At 36.9% G+C, this 17,503-nt stretch overlaps 1 protein-coding gene and 1 long non-coding RNA gene across 9 annotated transcripts; one reads left to right on the top strand and one right to left on the bottom strand.

Annotated features, from left to right (window-relative positions):
• Positions 1–1,971: 1,971 nt before the first annotated feature.
• LOC114268315 (uncharacterized) lies at positions 1,972–16,686 on the bottom strand. 8 transcript variants are annotated; one of them, XR_014337566.1, is made up of 15 exons: positions 16,333–16,686; positions 15,848–16,056; positions 15,681–15,751; positions 15,409–15,497; positions 15,079–15,129; positions 14,605–14,700; positions 14,432–14,508; positions 12,373–12,742; positions 8,417–8,491; positions 7,783–8,033; positions 7,595–7,664; positions 7,421–7,516; positions 6,916–6,967; positions 3,114–3,192; positions 1,972–2,647 (listed from the first exon to the last, which is right to left on the bottom strand). XR_014337566.1 is itself a non-coding variant. In XM_082882490.1 (14 exons), the coding sequence occupies exons 1-14, from the start codon at positions 16,627–16,629 to the stop codon at positions 2,586–2,588; spliced, it is 1,713 nt and encodes a 570-aa protein (XP_082738616.1). In that variant the 5' UTR covers positions 16,630–16,685; the 3' UTR covers positions 1,972–2,585. The 8 variants fall into 8 exon arrangements, 6 of the variants coding, with proteins under 6 accessions (XP_082738616.1, XP_082738609.1, XP_082738607.1 ...); XR_014337589.1 differs by having other exon boundaries at positions 12,373–12,562; positions 16,333–16,685; XM_082882490.1 differs by lacking the exon at positions 6,916–6,967 and having other exon boundaries at positions 12,373–12,562; positions 16,333–16,685.
• Positions 3,179–6,985, top strand: LOC145796898 (uncharacterized). The gene is made up of 2 exons (XR_014337590.1): positions 3,179–3,322; positions 6,493–6,985. It is a non-coding gene; the product is annotated as an uncharacterized LOC145796898 (long non-coding RNA).
• Positions 16,687–17,503: the final 817 nt, after the last annotated feature.

Here is a 17,503-nt window from a genome sequence, read left to right on the forward strand (position 1 = left end):
CTGTATATCATGTCCGCGTAGTCAATTTCATCAATTTATTCTTTGTACATATAGAGAGTGTTGGCAACCAACTGTTTAGCTTAGAAGGTTAAAATTTCTATTCACACTGAGCAGTTTCTATCTTAGCTTTGATGATCTGTTTGATTTTTAACTATTGCATGAGTGGGAGATAGTTGAGAAAAGTTGTGGGATTGTTACCCATAAAATCACTTTCACTGGCAGAGCATGACTTTGTTGAAACCTTGTATATTGATGCAGCATAATTTTGTAATTTTGTGATGATCCTTGTGGTTTAAGATAAATTAATGGTCTTGTAGTTCAACGATGTCCATGCTTCGTCTTGTTGTTAATGTTGCTGCATCAAGTCTAGCTAGATGCCTTCACATTAACTTGATGGGCTATATATATCATATTGGTTTTGTGCTGTAGATGTAGTGCAACATGACATTTTCAACAAGACAACACTTTTACATCCACTTCACGGGCTTTATATCCTATTGAGAGTGCTATATTGTCAACAAGATATTTTCAACAAGAGAAACTAGTTTTTTTCAGTCAGTTTTGGCTTCTTTTTTTTTTGATGCTAGACTCTCATTGTTGTGGAACTTGTTTTCTTTGTGTTCTCTCGATACCGTCATGTCTTTCTGAGCCTTCTCCAAAATCACAAGATATTTGGGCTCTCTTGAATGAATCTGTCTAACAGATTTTACTATCTTGGACCATTATGCTTTTAATTTTGGCATCTTATTGTTATGGATGAATATGAAATGATTTGGATCTGTGCGAGACAACATTTTGAGAAAGTTGTTGGAGTGAGTTTTTGTGCATTCGAGCATGTCAATTCCTTGAAGTGACACAACATGACAGAATGGAACAAATCCTCTCCACTAGGGCCCGAGTTTCTAACCCTGGTCTTCCGATTCAGATTTGACTGAGGGAAAAGTACCATCTGGAAGGTGAGACAGAAACCCTTGCATAAAAGTTGTAGAAGTTGGCATAAAAGAATTCAGCCCTATTAATTAAACAGTGCATATCATCTGTAGTGTCATGATCGAATGCATGCTGGTGGCTGTTTAGATTTTGGGTGTTGGGCTTCATTTAAGCTGCCTGTGTCTGCAAAGGTCAGCCATGATTTTGAAGGGGGAGTTTCATATTCACACAATTCATGATCCTCTTATTGAAGTTCTGGCTGCAAGGGAGTGCTTGCTCTGCTAAAGAATTGGGTGAGTTACATTGTGCTAGAACGGGATGCCAACAAGACATTAGGGCTACAAATGAACTAAGTTGTCTATGAACAAATTCGGTTCAGCTCGTTAAGGGCGTTAAGGGCTTGGCTAGACTCAGTTCATTTAGTAAACGAACCTAGGTCGAACTCAAATATTAGGCTCGTTTAGTAAACGAGCCGAGTTCGAATCAAGTTCGGTTCGTTTATCTTTATTTAAATTATATAATAAATATATTATTTAAATATTAAATAATAATATAAATAAATTATTTATATATTAAATAATATAAATAATATTAAAAAAAATTATCGAGCCGAGCCGAACTCGAGTTTCATTAATATTATCAAGCCGAACCGAGCTCGAACTCAGTTCCTTATTGAGTTGAGCTCCAGCTCAATAAACGAGCTTGATAAGTAAATGAGCCAAGCTCGAGCTTAACAAAGCTCAGCTCGTTTGCACCCTACAACAAATGGTGAACATGATTAACAGGAAGGAGTGATAGGATGATCGCTGAGGCTGAAGGAATTATTGATGATATAATACATATTTGACATAGTTTCAATCAATGTGATTTGCATTTTGTTACAGTGCAGATGGAGTTGTGCATTGCTTGATTCATCATGTGTTACCGAAGTCGTACTCATACTTGGAAATGCAGACCTCTCGATTGGCTTCTTTTGTCGATGGGGGGGATAGATGAGTGTCCTAGTTGATGTACATTTTCATCTCTATAATAGGACTACAATTTTGACAAAATTATATATATATATATATATTGAAAGTATATGTTCTCTCTTACAAGAAGAAACAAAAATCCTCTTAACACGAAATGGCATCAGTCTAATCATGCTAGAAATCTCAAAATGAGGGAATGTATGTAGAAAAAAACATGCTACCACAAAACAACACTTGCAAAAGAACATATAGTTGTCAAAGGTCATATACAGTTGCACTGAAAGAGTACACCTTTATTAGACAGTTTGTGAACTTTCTTGCTATGTGAATGAAGCCCATCTATGCAACTCTCTCTACCAAAAAAGTTTGTAAGCACCGCATCTTTCAGTGTAGGCAGCAATGAATCCGACAGTAGTCACTATTGCCAATTTGCCATTGCCCTATAGAGCCTGACTAGATGAGCCAACTTCCCCTTGCTGTCACCACTATTTTGAAGGCAAATGGCTGTCAGTCGTATAATTTGAATTTTTGAATAAGTTGAAAACTAATTTATATCTGCAGCTTGGAAATATTGGGTCTGATGCCCTATTTCTGTAATATCATCTGTTTCTGTTAGAGCTCCAAATTGAGAAAAATTGTGTTCATGAGTTAATCAGAAGCAGCAGCAGGGATATGAGCTACAAATTAACTCTGTAACCTTTGTTGCAGTATCCGGAGCAGTTTATGGCCCACAGTAGTAATATTGCCTGATAAATTAAACAATCACATTTACTTATCAAAATCGTAAAATAAAATAAATTAAACTATTACATTTAAAACTATTTATGACATACTTTTTCAATATATTAATACAGATGTTAAAGTAGTGTGAAAAGAGATTAGAAGAATAAGAGTTTAAACCCTATGGTTAGCTTAGCTCCTCTGATTATTTAAATTAAGAATATTTTGGGACATCGACTTAAATACCCTCAATAAGACTAAGCTAATGATAATTTACACAATGAATACAGAAAGATAGGAATACATACAGAAAATTAAACCATAAAAAGATATCAAAGAATGTAAATGTCAACATGATAAATCACCAAAGATATCCTCATTCCATGGTATCGTCATCATTTTCACAAGAGGTGAGCTCATTGTGTTTACATATATTCTTGAAACTTTTGGGTGATTTATTATGTGAAGGTAGACTTATACAAAGATTTATACCTGCTCCAAGTGTTAAGATGGCAGTTGCGCGATCAGGGTCCTTTGATATGTAACGTGCCAATTTATCTACCACATCCCCCTAATAAACCACCAGAGATACTTAAGAGAATAACAATAACCTAAAACGAGAAAGATGCATGGCCAATCATGTTATGTGCGATGATGATGATAATAATAATAACGAAAACTTTCCTTTTTTGAAAAAGCATGTTAAAACCTACCACTACACCTACTCCACCCACTTCACCTACTACTCCACCTACTACATACCTACCTCCTCTAATCTTCTATATATAGGACTCATTGTAAACATAATCAATATAACATACATCAATCAACCTACTCCACCCACTTCACCTACTCCACCTACTACATACCTACCTCCTCTAATCTTCTATATATAGGACTCATTGTAAACATAATCAATATAACATACATCAATCAATAATACATCATTTTTAACATGGTATCAGAGCAAGGTTAAACAACTTTGTAATTCCGCTTCACCAGCGGGCGGCAACCTCGCCTTGGCCGCCCGCCGGACAAACCCAAATTTCCTTCATTTCTTCTTCAATGGCAGATTCTTCAACAACACTTTCAATAAACAAATCAAACTGCATAGAGGATCTAAGGCCACAGTGGAAGGTGATATGCGGAAGTCGCCCCGGTGCTTCCAATCCCAAGTCACCAACCCAAAATGGCAGACCAAGCAGCATGGTCTTCAAGGAAGCACATACAGTGATTCCTGCCCACATAATAGCAGAAGCCATATCGACACTCCATGGTCTTGACCTAAGATGGTCAGGCCCAATCACACCAACTGAAATGCAATCTGTTGACCAATATGTCCTAGCCAAGTACCCGGAGTACTCCAATGCTCTAGTTGGAGGAGAGAAGACTGACCTCTACAATCTCTGTATCAAAGAAGAGCCATTCAATCTTCTAATCGATGACAAACGGAAGTCGCCCCGGTGCAGTCTCTCTGCTCATCTTTCCTCTGGTCTCGCTTGTGGCCTCGCTGGCCTCTCTGCTGGAATGGCGATTGGGATCGTTGGCGATGCTGGTGTTAGAGCTAATGCACAGCAGCCAAAACTTTTTGTTGGAATGATCCTCATTCTCATCTTTGCTGAAGCCTTGGCCCTGTATGGTCTGATTGTTGGCATCATATTGTCTTCTTGAGCTGGTCAATCCAGAGCAGACTGAGAAGATGGTTTTCTCAACCCCATTTTCCTTTTCTTCTTTTATTCCTTTTGTTCTTATTTTTGTACAAACCAACCCACTGATTTTATATTTTATTTTATCACATACCCATCATGTACCCCACTCTCTCTCTCTCATCTTTCCACTTTCAAACCCACAATCCTTTTTTTTAATCAACCCACTCCCTCACTTTCTTTAAACCCCTCTTTCCCTCACATGGGCTTGTCCCCTCTCTCTCCTCCGTTTGATTTCAAAATCCATTATTTTTATTTATTTTCTCCAAATCACTTTCCTTATTTCCCCCATCTTTCATTTTGATTTCAAATATATTTTTATTATTTCTTTCTCTATTTTTCTTTCACATTATTTTTAATCGTTTTCAAATTACATTCATACCATATAACTTTTCACACCAAACCATATTTTATTCCTCTCAGGGATAAACCCCGATCACATTTTTACACACACAAAAAAAAAACAAAAAAACAAAACAAAACAAAACAGAACAAAACAAAGAAAAAAAAAAAACAACAAAAAAAAAAACAAAAACAAAACGATTTGTTTTCTTTTCTACAGACGGCCACCCACCGACCTCACTTCCTCTACTCTGCCGCCAGTCTCTTCTTCTTGCCTCCGTCCTGGGCGGCCCTTGCCGGTGCTGCCTCCGTGTTTCCCACGCCACCGAGCACGTTTCCTCCCTCCTGCTCCTCCACTACAGCATATGGCGGACCTCCAAATCGGAACATCACGGTGGCCTTCCGCTTCAGCTCCTTGTTTTCCGCTTTCAGCACACATATCTCTGCTCGCGCATCCTTATACATGCGTTGGAGCAGAGCCAGTTGGGCGTTTAACTGCTGCACCTCATTTGTCCTACTCTACAGCCGGTGCGACAAGTTCGTGACCGCAGTCATGGTTTCCACACATGACTTCAATGTATACTGATTAGCTTCAATATCCGTTTGCACTGCCATTTTTTGCTCCACCGACCGCATCGGAAAGTTCAACGGAGCAAAACCAGAGGTGTTTGGTTGAGGTTCACGGGCCACCGCACCAGTTATCTCTCTTGTTGACTCGTTGAGGCCGGGAAAGAGAGTGAGCAAACCACGGGAAGAAGAGGCCATGTTCTGGGTAGCTGAACGGGAAGAAGAGGCCATGTTTTTGGGTTGCTGAGTGTTTCAGCGAAGCAGCGATTTCCGACTGGTACTTTCAGAGAAGGATTGGTTACAGAGTGTTTACAGAGTATTTCAGAATGCAAATGTTCGGCGGTTTCATACTGGTTTGCACAGCCTCTGCCTCAACCTTGGTTAAATAGCCAAGGCAGACACGCGCATCATGCGCCGCTCGGCGCTCGACGACAACATGGGCGCGCCTTTTGATGGCACGCCTTTTTATGGATTGGGCACGCCTTTTGATGGCACGCCTTTTGAAAAATTGAGCGCACCTTTTGAGGGTGCGACTTTTTAAGGGGTCCGACAAGACTCTGTAAACTGTCCCGACATTGATTCCGGTTAGCTCCTTCATGGGTCCGACAAGACTCTGTAAACTGTCCCGACATTGATTCCGGTTAGTTTCTACAAGGATCCAGCAAGACTCCGTAAACTGTCACAACAACTGTCACAACATTGTCTGCTACAACGGTCCGACATGACCCCATAAACTGTCTTCTACATCGGTCTGACAGAACCATCCAGTGTCCTCTACAACGTTATGACACAACCATACAGTGTCCTCTACAACGTTATGACACCACCATACAGTGTCTTCACCATCGGTCTGACACGACCATACAGTGTCTCCTATCCTCTTTTCTTTTATGTATTCGTCTATTTTCTTGTTTTGTTACTCTCTCCAAACTCAAGTTGGTTAGTTCCTATCCCCCTTGAGTTTGCGGGGGGCTGTTAAAACCTACCACTACACCTACTCCACCCACTTCACCTACTCCACCTACTACTCCACCTACTACATACCTACCTCCTCTAATCTTCTATATATAGGACTCATTGTAAACATAATCAATATAACATACATCAATCAACCTACTCCACCCACTTCACCTATTCCACCTACTACTCCACCTACTACATACCTACCTCCTCTAATCTTCTATATATAGGACTCATTGTAAACATAATCAATACAACATACATCAATCAATAATACATCATCTTTAACAAAGCAGATCCCTTACATTCAATTTATGAAACCAACATTACAAACATATTGGAAACCCCAACTATTCCACTTAAATAGGGAAACCCTATCACTGAAAACCTTTCTTCAGAGAAACACATATGTTGAATATTCAGTTCCCAAAATTGACATGAAATCACCACAAGGTAATGCTAACTTAGAAGCATCTTAAAAACACCTTAATGAAGCAAAAGAAGCTTTCAGCTACATCCTAGATCTTTCAATGAGAAAATTTGATCCCTAAAATCATCTAAAAGCATGCTTCTTTGTGCTTTCCTGACCGGAGAGATAATTTTCTCTTGCTACATCTTAATTTCATGCATCGAAAATGATATCTCACAAGGTTTCCCTTTATGTTCTACTTCATTAAGAAGACAATAACATAACAGAAATGAAAAACTAGGATTCTTGCAAGTTGGAAAAGGGGCTGGGTTTTAAAATTTTCCAAATTTCTTCTCCTTTTCCTACAAATTCCCAGCAATCAAATGGAGTGGTAGGTTTCTTAAACCAGAAAAACAAATAAAAAGAAGAAAATATAGATCTGCGAATTTCATGTACGGATTTGCATGGTACCAAAAGTGAAAAAGATAATCAATATTCCATCCAAGTGGATCCGTATGCATGTCTTTTGATATATATATATATATATATATATTTCCAACCTAAAAAAAGCATCAAGTTTTGTCTTTGATCACAAAATGTTTTTTAGCATCAATTTCCTTATCCACAATCTTCTGTTTCAATTTCCAGTTTTAAAAACCACGAACAACTTCCAGAGTGGATTGTGCACATTGTGGATAAACCACTAATTTTCATATCCCAGGAAAAGGTAGGGAAAAAAAAAAGTAAAGAGAAAGGAGGAAATGAATAGAAAAAAATATCATATGTAGAAATTTAGAACCCGAATATCATTCTACCAGAGAAGGGATGTATTCAGATGAAGGGCCGATTATAGAAGTAGCTAGATCCCTTCCGCTAATTTTCCAAAGATTTGTTTCTCTGGCACCATAAATCTGATATCATAAATTAATCCATTAGTGGCTCCAAATGTTGGAAACAGAAAGGAAGATTGATGAAAGATATACTCATACCTCAGTAACAACAACTACATCTGCATCACTGAATGCATTCGCAAATTCATTCTTTAGTGCTGCTAGACGACTGCAAATGTCACCAAACAATTGTAGTTGCCCACCACAAAGTAAATGTCAATCTATTAGTATAAATTGCTTAAAAAATATCTGCATGATTTCCATTTCATACATGTGGATGTGGGTACCTGTAGGTATGAGGCTGAAATACTACCAATAGATCCTCGTATTGAAACCTTTGCCGAGCTGCTTGAAGAACTGCACGAACTTCCGTTGGATGATGAGCATAGTCATCACAAATATGGCATCCACGAACTCTACCAATCATCTCAAAACGTCTAGATACACCTTTGAAATTATTTAAGTGTAACCGCATCAAATCAACTGACTCATAAATATGCATTTGGTTCCTAAATATAGCGGTTACCGTGGTGATAACCTGCGGATTATGAAGAGCAAAGTGACCAAAAAAATGAATCTACCAAACAGCTGAAAGAAATATGAGGAATCAATTATATTAAAACATGTTAACCATAATTAGTCATAGTTTCAAAGTGAGAAGAAATATGAGGGAGGAGGGTTCTTACTGAATAGATATAGGAGTTGTTTGGAATGATCTAAATAAATACACTTTTTGACTTTTTACAAAAAAATGTGCAAAAAAGTAGAGAGGTATGTGACCCAAAAAAGATAAAGATAAAAAGTGTACTATTTTAGTACACCCCAAACGAGCTCATAACTTCACATAATCATAAACCTTGAGATGCTGCAAGTTATTTTATAAGAAGAAATGTTCACAAACTAGATAAGTAAGTTACTCACAGCTAACGAGTTAAGGACATTATGAACCCCTGGTATCTGCAGGCTGATGTCTGCAACCGGACAACCCCTATGACACTGCAGAAAACAATCTTTTAACATTTGGAAAAGTTATGATTGTCTTATGAAGAATGACTATACAACCTAAATATAGCAATATGGGTGCAAAAGAGAGAATCTGAAGCCATTTCTTGTACTGTTAAGATGTTAAAGAAACAAAAGGAGTAAAATATACTACAACATAATCATAATTACCCTGTTCAGGTTGAGAAATTATGACCTACAATTTGGTACTGATGAACAAGTAATAAAGCAAGCGACCTGAACTGTCACTTATAAAAAAAACATATAAATCACTCCGACTTAAAAAGATAATATCTTGCAAAAAATATAATATCTTGCAAAGGATAATATCTTGCAAAAGATAACATTTTGGATACAGGTGTTTAGAGTTTTAAACCTTCCTGTTTATGCAAAAAATCATGTTTCAACTATCAGGTGCCAGGCCACACCTGATTGGGAGGATGATAGCCAGATTTATTTTGAATTTTTGTTTTGGGGAGAGAAATATGCATGCTGATCAATTGTTTTTGTATGCATTTTTTTCCAGCAAGTATTTTTGCATTTGATTTAATTAGTTTGCTTTTTCCACAAATTCATTTAAGTGTCAATCTTAAATTATAGCTTTTATCAAATGTTTAACTATTTTTCCATTACATTGGGGTTTTTTTCCAACTGAAATTTCTTTTAAAATTGATTAAATAAATACCTTGTTTTAAGCCAAATGTGACCACCTTGGTACATCCAATCGAATTGTGGAAAGTATTCTACAAGTATAAGACTTCTTTTTTTTTTTTTTGCTTTTCATAATTGTAAGGTTTTAGAGAATACAAAATTAGATGTCTTAGAGGATCTAAACCTAAATTCAAAAGTAGCCATACTGCAGGTTTTACTTAAACATTCTTTTGAGTTGTGATAAGCTAACATGCTTATGAGCAGAATGATGGCAAGCCAATCACTATCCAAAGAACCAGAGAGCTTTGATTGGTCAAACTCCTTTGCAAAACATTAAAATTACCAGATGATGGGTCAAAGAAACCCCAGTTTCCCCTCTAGAACCATGATCGTCTAATTGTTTATGTATAGATATCAAGTTAACAAATATTTAGGGGGACCACCATTGAGAAAAGCTTATACTTGAGGAAGAACAAGAACAATAAGAAAGAAAGAATGAATGAAAAGCTTATATTTGACACCTCCATGCTAGCCACATATATATCAAAGACATTTCTCTAGCCTTGGGAGTCCATGGCTATGGATGGCAATAGGTCGGGTATGAGATGAAGCCACCCCGTCCCAACCTCGTCCCACCAAGGAGCATGTTGGCCACAAGTCCACCCTAATAGATAATGTTTCTAAACCCTGATAGCACCCATGTGCCCTGATCATATGACAGAAAGATAGAACAAAGGATCAAACACATACCTTAGAATAAGATCTATAGATTGAATAGATTGAACACAACAAATACTAGTATCACATTTAGAGACCAGGTTAATAAGATAAAAAATTAAAAAAAAATTATTCATTTTTGTGATTGCATTGAAAGCATCAATATACCCCAAAGTGATGAAGCCCAAAAAAAATATTGCAAGAGATTATGCTGAGTTCACTTTCGTATATGTTTATGTGTGCACATATTGCATACAGACAGAGACATGGAAGCATGTGTATATGTGAGTATGACAGGTTCCTAAGTTGATTTCTTGCCAAGGAGTAAAGGACGACGGACAACAGCGAGGGATAGCAATGTGAGTAAGCAGAGTGATTTGATTTTTAAGTAATTTTGATATATAATCAAGCCAAAGTGGCCTTAACCCTGAACCAGCATTGGATTCTAGTACTCTTCTCTAGAATGGGCCCTAATCCATTTAATTTCTCCCCATACCTATCCCATCAGGGGCGGGGCAAAGTGGGTTCCCGATTCCTAAATTAGTTGGGCATACTGTAATCCCAGCTATATGGCCCTTGCTACCCCCAGTCCATTTTGGCAGGATAGTACTACTTAAAAACAAATCTGCAATCTCAAAACAAGAAAGAAAAGGAATCGAAAATCTCTCATCCATCTCAAGCCAATTTAAAGATGGAATATATGAACACATACAAGAACATTCTCAGTGTTGGTCTAGCCAATCAAATGTGCTGAAAGGGGTGGATTGGGTACCATAAACAAACATTGCGTTCCACAAATTTATGTAAAATGGCTGCCTCAGACTTGAACCCTTTGTTCTTCTTACATTTGGTAGGTCAAGCTTCCAGCATTGTGTTAGGATTTGTCCACACATGTGATAAATGTGGATCCCATATAGTTATTAGGTTGGTTTATACATGTAGGTTTTAAACGTTTTGGCCATCTCATATGTATTCTCTATTTTTATCATAGTGGAATCTCTCTTTTGTGTGATTATTTTTCTCTTTAGTGTGTGCATAGGTGGGTGTGTTTTTGTTTGTGTTGGTGGGATGTGGTATAAATTTCCAACAAGTGGTATCAGAACTAAAGGTTGTCAATCTTAGGTACGATTGGTAGAGGGTGCGGTTACTACACACGAAGATTTGCACAGAAGAGAAAAATCCCAGTGGTACCAAAAAAAAAAAAAATTTTAAATCCAATGAAGGCAATGCAATGGAGGTATTGATTAATTGGAACGTAGTGCACAGTGGAATGCACAATTGAGGGTTTGGCTTTGTGATTTTGGCTTGTCAATAGGTTATGATCCTGTGTGACAAAAAGTATAAAATCAACGGTTTAGAATATTTGTGTTATACCAATGTGTATATATAATAGAAAAATTCGAGGTGAGAGTTGTTTCCAAGGTTTTCAGTCACTACAGATTCATCAGTATGGCCAGAATTTTCAAATTCTGAACAAGATTAAAGGGAATGAGCAGATTCAAGGGCAATCAAAGGTGATTGCATGTGATCTAGGTGATCTAGGAGCAATTTGGTTCAATCAATGATGGAAACCAATCACTGATGGGCAGTTGGTTGGCAACTTGTACAGACTCGTGGAGTATATTGTGATAAGAAGAAAGTTGTTGTCAAGCATTAGACAAGTAGTACAAGTTATGGGTGAACAGTGGTGAGCAACAGTTGCAAGGATATTTTGATGGCTACCAAGAGGAAGATGACGAGTTGCTGAATGTTCTTAGAAGGAAGCTTCAAGCATAGAACTTGAGATGGTTTCACAACAAAAAGGTGTACACCGAAGGAAGATGGGTCTCTTTTCTATGGAAGTTTGGTTCATGGCACAGGAGACATCTCAAGGAGGTGCATGCAGGTCTCATGGGCTTGAGCAACAGGATAAAGGAAGCCACGAAGGACATGTTTGAGCACTATTGCGTGAGGTGTAGATAACGTGGCCAAACCAAAACATCTAGGTTGGAAGGTGAATATAACATTTACTCTACATGGGTGAAGGGGGTGATAGGCCCAATGTTTGGTTCACACATGAGGAGATTGTTCGAGCATGTGTGAAGGTAGAGTCCTACATCAGATAAAGGATAAAATAAACGAGTCTTATATATATTAGATGGGCTCTCTACTTATAGGCTTAAACTTTTAAATGAGTACGAGTTCCAAACAATGTATCTTGGGCCTTGATGTGGCGTCTGTGGGCTCTTGAATTTGTTCTCGATGGATTGGGCCGGTATTGCTATGTGCTTGTGGGCTCCCTAATCACGTAACACATTGCACCAAGCAATGCCACTTGTCTCAAACCAATTTGAAATATTAACTAATTTTCTAATAAAAATATCCTATCCACAAACATTACATCACAATGTCAAGTTATTTTACTACCCATCCAGATTCTTTCCCAAAAAGAAACATAAAAAGCATAGCTTAATATTGTATTGGGTTTACTAGGAAGTAATCACGAATTGACCAACAATTATACCTACCAGTTGATAATCACTTCCACCTTGCAAGTTCGTACGTAAGGATGATGCATGCCATTCATTAAAACTTGAAATACCATAAGTCGTTACTCTGTAGCTATCACTGCACACCTCTGAGTTTGACTTCACAGGGAAAGAATAGTCTGATCCAGTAACTTGATTTCCGTGATCCAACAAGGAATATGCACCAACGCTGTGTAGACCTCCCAAAGCACTTAATTTAGAATAGATCATAAATCTGACAATTGTTAACTTATAAGACAGGATTTGTGGCAGGACAAGAACACCAAAAAGCATTAAGTTAGCATCCCAGAGTCCATATTTTCCAGTCCATTGCGTGGATTGAAGCCTTTGACCCAAAAGATGACCAAACCTAGAATTTTAAAATAGATGATAGAAATACTATGCGTTCTATTGACAACATAAGGTGAGATAATAATGTGTGAGGCATAAAGCCACTCTTTTATTGCTTGTGATGCTAAATGTTAAGAAGCTTAAAACCTTAACTAAAATGCTCAAGCAACATGATGGCCAAGTGTAACTGATGCAACAGAACTTAGTTAGCAACAAGTACTGTTCATCAAGAGATGCAACAGGGGATAAAGAGAATGCATTTTGCAGAGAATGCATTTTGCACAGAACAATATTCTTAAATGAGCCAACAATCATCACACTAAAATTTTATGCTGTTTCTTACATGTTTCAAATTCAATGAACTTCCAATAGAAATATGGTTCTCCCCATCAATGAACTATAACTATGTCGTTGAGAGCATTTATTTTGGTAACTAATATCACTTAGTGAGCTAATATATGCTAAACTCTAATTGTAATTATGTAATCTAGATACGACATAACCTATGTTACCTGGAACGTGGATCGTTCCAATGAGAACAGGAAAATGGTACGCCATATGTTCTAAAATGTGGTACGATAGGGGTAGACTTGTATATATTATACTTAAGAATTTAAGGTACTTCTAGAGTAACTTTTTTATTTTTTATTTTTTTAACTATTAGATATCTAATAAAATGTAATATTTTCTATGAGCATTATGACCAATTTTTTGATTTTTTGTCTTGTCAAAACTTAACTCACATTAGATTTTAGTTTGTTATATTTGAATTTTTTCCTCCTAAAGTAACATTTAAGGACATATATTGAAAAAAACTTTTGGGATCGCTTTAGAATACTAAATTTACTGTTTTAAAATGGAAGTGTACCATGCTTCGGAACGTGCGTACCAATACGTAATTCGCTAGGATATTATCGTTTTCTGATAACATAGGACATAACTGTATCTTCTTTTATTGGGTAATATATTTTTATGTTTTAAGTTTCATCATTCACTATCAAATTACCAAGGTTATGGGGGGGGGGGGGGGGGGGTGGGGGATTTATGTTGTTGAACCCAAATAGATGAACATGACAATGCAATGCCTGTGTTCAACCATGCCATACTCAGGGAGGCTTGGGAATTGGCTTATTTAGTGGTTTTTTTGGCTTTTTGACTTTTTTATGAGGTGAAAACGTTAATATGTTTGCAAAGAAATTTGGCTTTTTGCTTGAAATTCCCAATTTGACCCTTATTTTAGTTGTATGGAAAAAAGTTACATTGGGTATGTTGGTCTTTTACACTGATAGAAGCCAACTTTTTTAGATGCATGCCAAATATGTTGGCTTTTTTAGTGACTCTTTTATTTTTGGCCAAAATAGTCTCTCTTTTTTTTCTTTTTTTTCTTTTTTTCCAAACAAGGCTTGAAAATAAGAATAAGCAACCAAAAGGAGAACTGATTACACCACATTTGTGAAAGTTAAATTCATTTCACAGCAGCAGCTGCATACTCACAAAATAAATAGCAGGGATATGTTATTTCCAGGATGAGATAATGCTAGCCTATAATCATTCCTCTTGTGGTAGAGGTAGTGAGTATGAGTAAAAGGTCATCATGGAAAAAGGACAAAAAGGAAAGGAAAAAAAAAAGCAGCAGACATTCTTCTCAAAACCTGGTTAGCACAAAATACATAAGCACTATGTGAACAATGTAAATACGAAATTTTACCTATCCCCACATAAAATTAGATGTCCGCCGGCCCTAATTTGCTTCAGGAATCTCCTGAAAATAGTTTTAACTGCCTCCTAATTGACAGGAAAATTAATCATATCAGTCTACACCAAACCAAGAGATTTAAATAAATAAATATTTTGCATTCAATAACGGAGTCACCCACCAACCTCATTTTCAAAGATATCCACATGCTCCCATTCCGCATTTGTTATCACAGCTATATCAGGTAGCAATTCCAAGAAGCAACCATCATATTCATCAGCCTACATTGAGCACAAGTGTAAAAATGATGTCCTTCAGAAGCAGAACCAAAGGGGTTCAACATACACAACAATCTGTAGTCTACATACAAAAAACAAAGAGAACAAAAAGTGAAACTTCTAACAAGATACATTAGTCCCAATAATACGCATGATGTGCTCAAATATCATTAGCTTAATGTGTAAACATGCTGCTTCTGCTACCTTAGCATAGGAGAAGACCATAATTGCATTTGCTTTATGCACAAACCATGGGAAAAATATATATATTCAGCGAAAGAAAATCCATCCTTATAATTTATTTGAAATATCGTACTCACTTGCATTGTAAAAATTCATGCAATCCATTATGCAAAGTCCTAATATGATTGAAAGAAATACCTCTAATACAAAGTTTTGACCACTCCCAAGGATGATATTTCCTCCAAGAAACTGATACAGACAGTTGTAGATTATATTACATTTTTGTTTACAGATAAATTATTTATTGCAAGTACAGAAAATAAGTCAGACAATTACCATTCACCCTGTGTTTAAAATACTGAAACTATCTATCAACAGAGTTGAACTCAGTAACAAAAAGGACATAAAAAAAGGGCATGCCTTAGAACAAGCAGAACTTTAGATAAAGGAGGGGGGAGGGGGATTTGGAACTACATAGCAGTCTTGAAATTCAAACTGCCTCCAAACCTGTGCATGTTAATATGATACCTGTGGCACGTGTGCCCCAACCACAGCAGTAACATCATCTCCCATCGCCTTTAAGACATATGCAAGCATACTCGCTGTTGTACTCTTCCCTGCAAGAATTTGTTAAGTATTATCCAAGTTTTTGAAGAGTTAATGGGTATGAAACGAGATAGATCAACTATCATGGTATTCTAATTATTCATAGGTCGTGGTGGAGACACAAATACTATAAAAAATATATATATAAATAAAATATAAAAACATAGAAGGTTATAATATAATATAGTTGTTACCATGAGTTCCACTAACTGCAATGAGATTGTAGTGCTCAGTTAACTTGGCCAACCAATAACCTCTCTTGTATCTGCAAGAACAATGGGCGATATGTTAATAAGAAATTAATCATAAAATCAATAGTAATAGCATGTACCTTACTCTTATGTATCTACAGCATACTCACACCGGTACTCCAACAGACTTGGCATATAAAATTTCCACATTGTCTGGGGGAATAGAACTTGACACAACAATGGAATTAGGCAAAATCAACCCATTATGGTGCTTTTGCATATTGGAAACAGAATGACCAACATGTAACCGTGCACCAGCATCTTCTAGCCCATCCATGAAGCTGCTCCACACAATATCCGAACCACTAACCTCATAACCCTATAAATCAATTCAAATCATTTTCCTTCCAAAATATACACAATGTTCAAACCATCTACTTCTTCAAATTGAGGAAGTTACAATACAATTGCCATCAGAGAGATGATCAAATTTTGAAAAGCTAGAAATTTTAACTAACTAGGACCAATGAAAAAAATAAAAAAAGAAGTGAGCTGTGAGCAGAGTGCAACTATTTTCTTTCCTTTGTTTTCTGGGGAACCAAACAGAGGGGTTGTTAAGGATTTAGGGAGAGAGAGAGAGAGAGAGCAATTTTACTTGTTTGAGTGCAAGCATGGCAAGAGCAGACAAGCCACAACCGCCAATGCCAACGAAGTGAACCCAACCCTTCTCATTTCGATTGCACAAGTTCACAGCTTCTCGGCTCTGTGTTGCTGAGACTGAGACTCCACGAGCGTGCTCTTTCGAAGTCACGACAGTTGGCCAAGTGCGATTGGTTCGGCAGCCTAGACCGACCTCGCCGCGAAGTGGCAGAGAGGAGGGGCTTCTAGGTTTCCGACGAGAAGTCGCCGGGATGTGCAGCGAAGTGGACGGAGATGTCGCCGGAGACTCCATTTCTTAGGATTTGGAATTTTTTTTTTTTTTTTTTTTTGGGTGAATCAGCCTTTGGAGAGTGAGTTTGTATTTATATATATATATATATATATATGATTATTTTAGTTTAGATTAAAAAGTTAAGATGAATAGCCATGGCCCAATAGCATGCTCCAATTCATAAAGTGGACGGGAAAGAAGCACATCTCATGTATTTATCTTTTTTTTATAGGTGTAGTTTTTGTTCTTAAAAGTAAAAAAAAAGTACAATTTCATAATTTAGCATACTTTTATTTAATGTTTACTAATTACATTATGATTTATGTATTTGTTATTTAGAAGTTAAAACATAGCATTAATGGTAGAAGGGAGAAAAAAAATATATAACTGAATTTCTGATAAAAAAGATAAAATTTAAGTAATTTTATTTATTTTACTATTTAATTTTAAAATTAATTGTTAACTATTTATTTGAAATCGTGCTATGCACTGGTATTATGCTAGTGCGCATATACATAATACCGTCGAAACCGCCGAAACCGCCAAAACCGCACCGAACCGCACCGCCAAGGCAAATTCGTTATTATTTGTCAACCGAACCGCCGGTTTTTGGTAAGAAAAATGGCAAATTCTAGTGACACTTTTATCAAACCGCCGGTTTCTATTTTTCTTCCAAACCGCACCGACCCGCACCGCTATTAAATCATGTTTTATAGGATTCTAAAAATTCTTTTTTACTTAAATTTGCTTGTTGTTCTATACCTTAGAATATAGTATTACATTACTGCTCGAGGGAATTTTATGTATTGTATTTGATCATTATAGCTTCCACAGATGCTTGTAATGAACTGATGATATAGTCGTTGATATTATCATGTTGTTGCTATACTTGCTG

The sequence above is a fragment of the Camellia sinensis genome, chromosome 1, assembly GCF_055761805.1.
Source record: "Camellia sinensis isolate YWXY chromosome 1, ASM5576180v1, whole genome shotgun sequence".
NCBI classification, from domain to species: domain Eukaryota; kingdom Viridiplantae; phylum Streptophyta; class Magnoliopsida; order Ericales; family Theaceae; genus Camellia; species Camellia sinensis.

Excerpts from the sequence above, each read along its gene's own strand:
- LOC114268315 (XM_082882481.1), bottom strand. The coding sequence starts at position 16,629 with ATGGAGTCTCCGGCGACATCTCCGTCCACTTCGCTGCACATCCCGGCG. Across the intron at positions 16,057-16,332 it reads CCATGCTTGCACTCAAACAA|GGTTATGAGGTTAGTGGTTC; the intron begins GTAAAATTGCTC and ends ATTGATTTATAG. Across the intron at positions 8,034-8,416 it reads ATGTCCTTAACTCGTTAGCT|GTTATCACCACGGTAACCGC; the intron begins GTGAGTAACTTA and ends CATAATCCGCAG.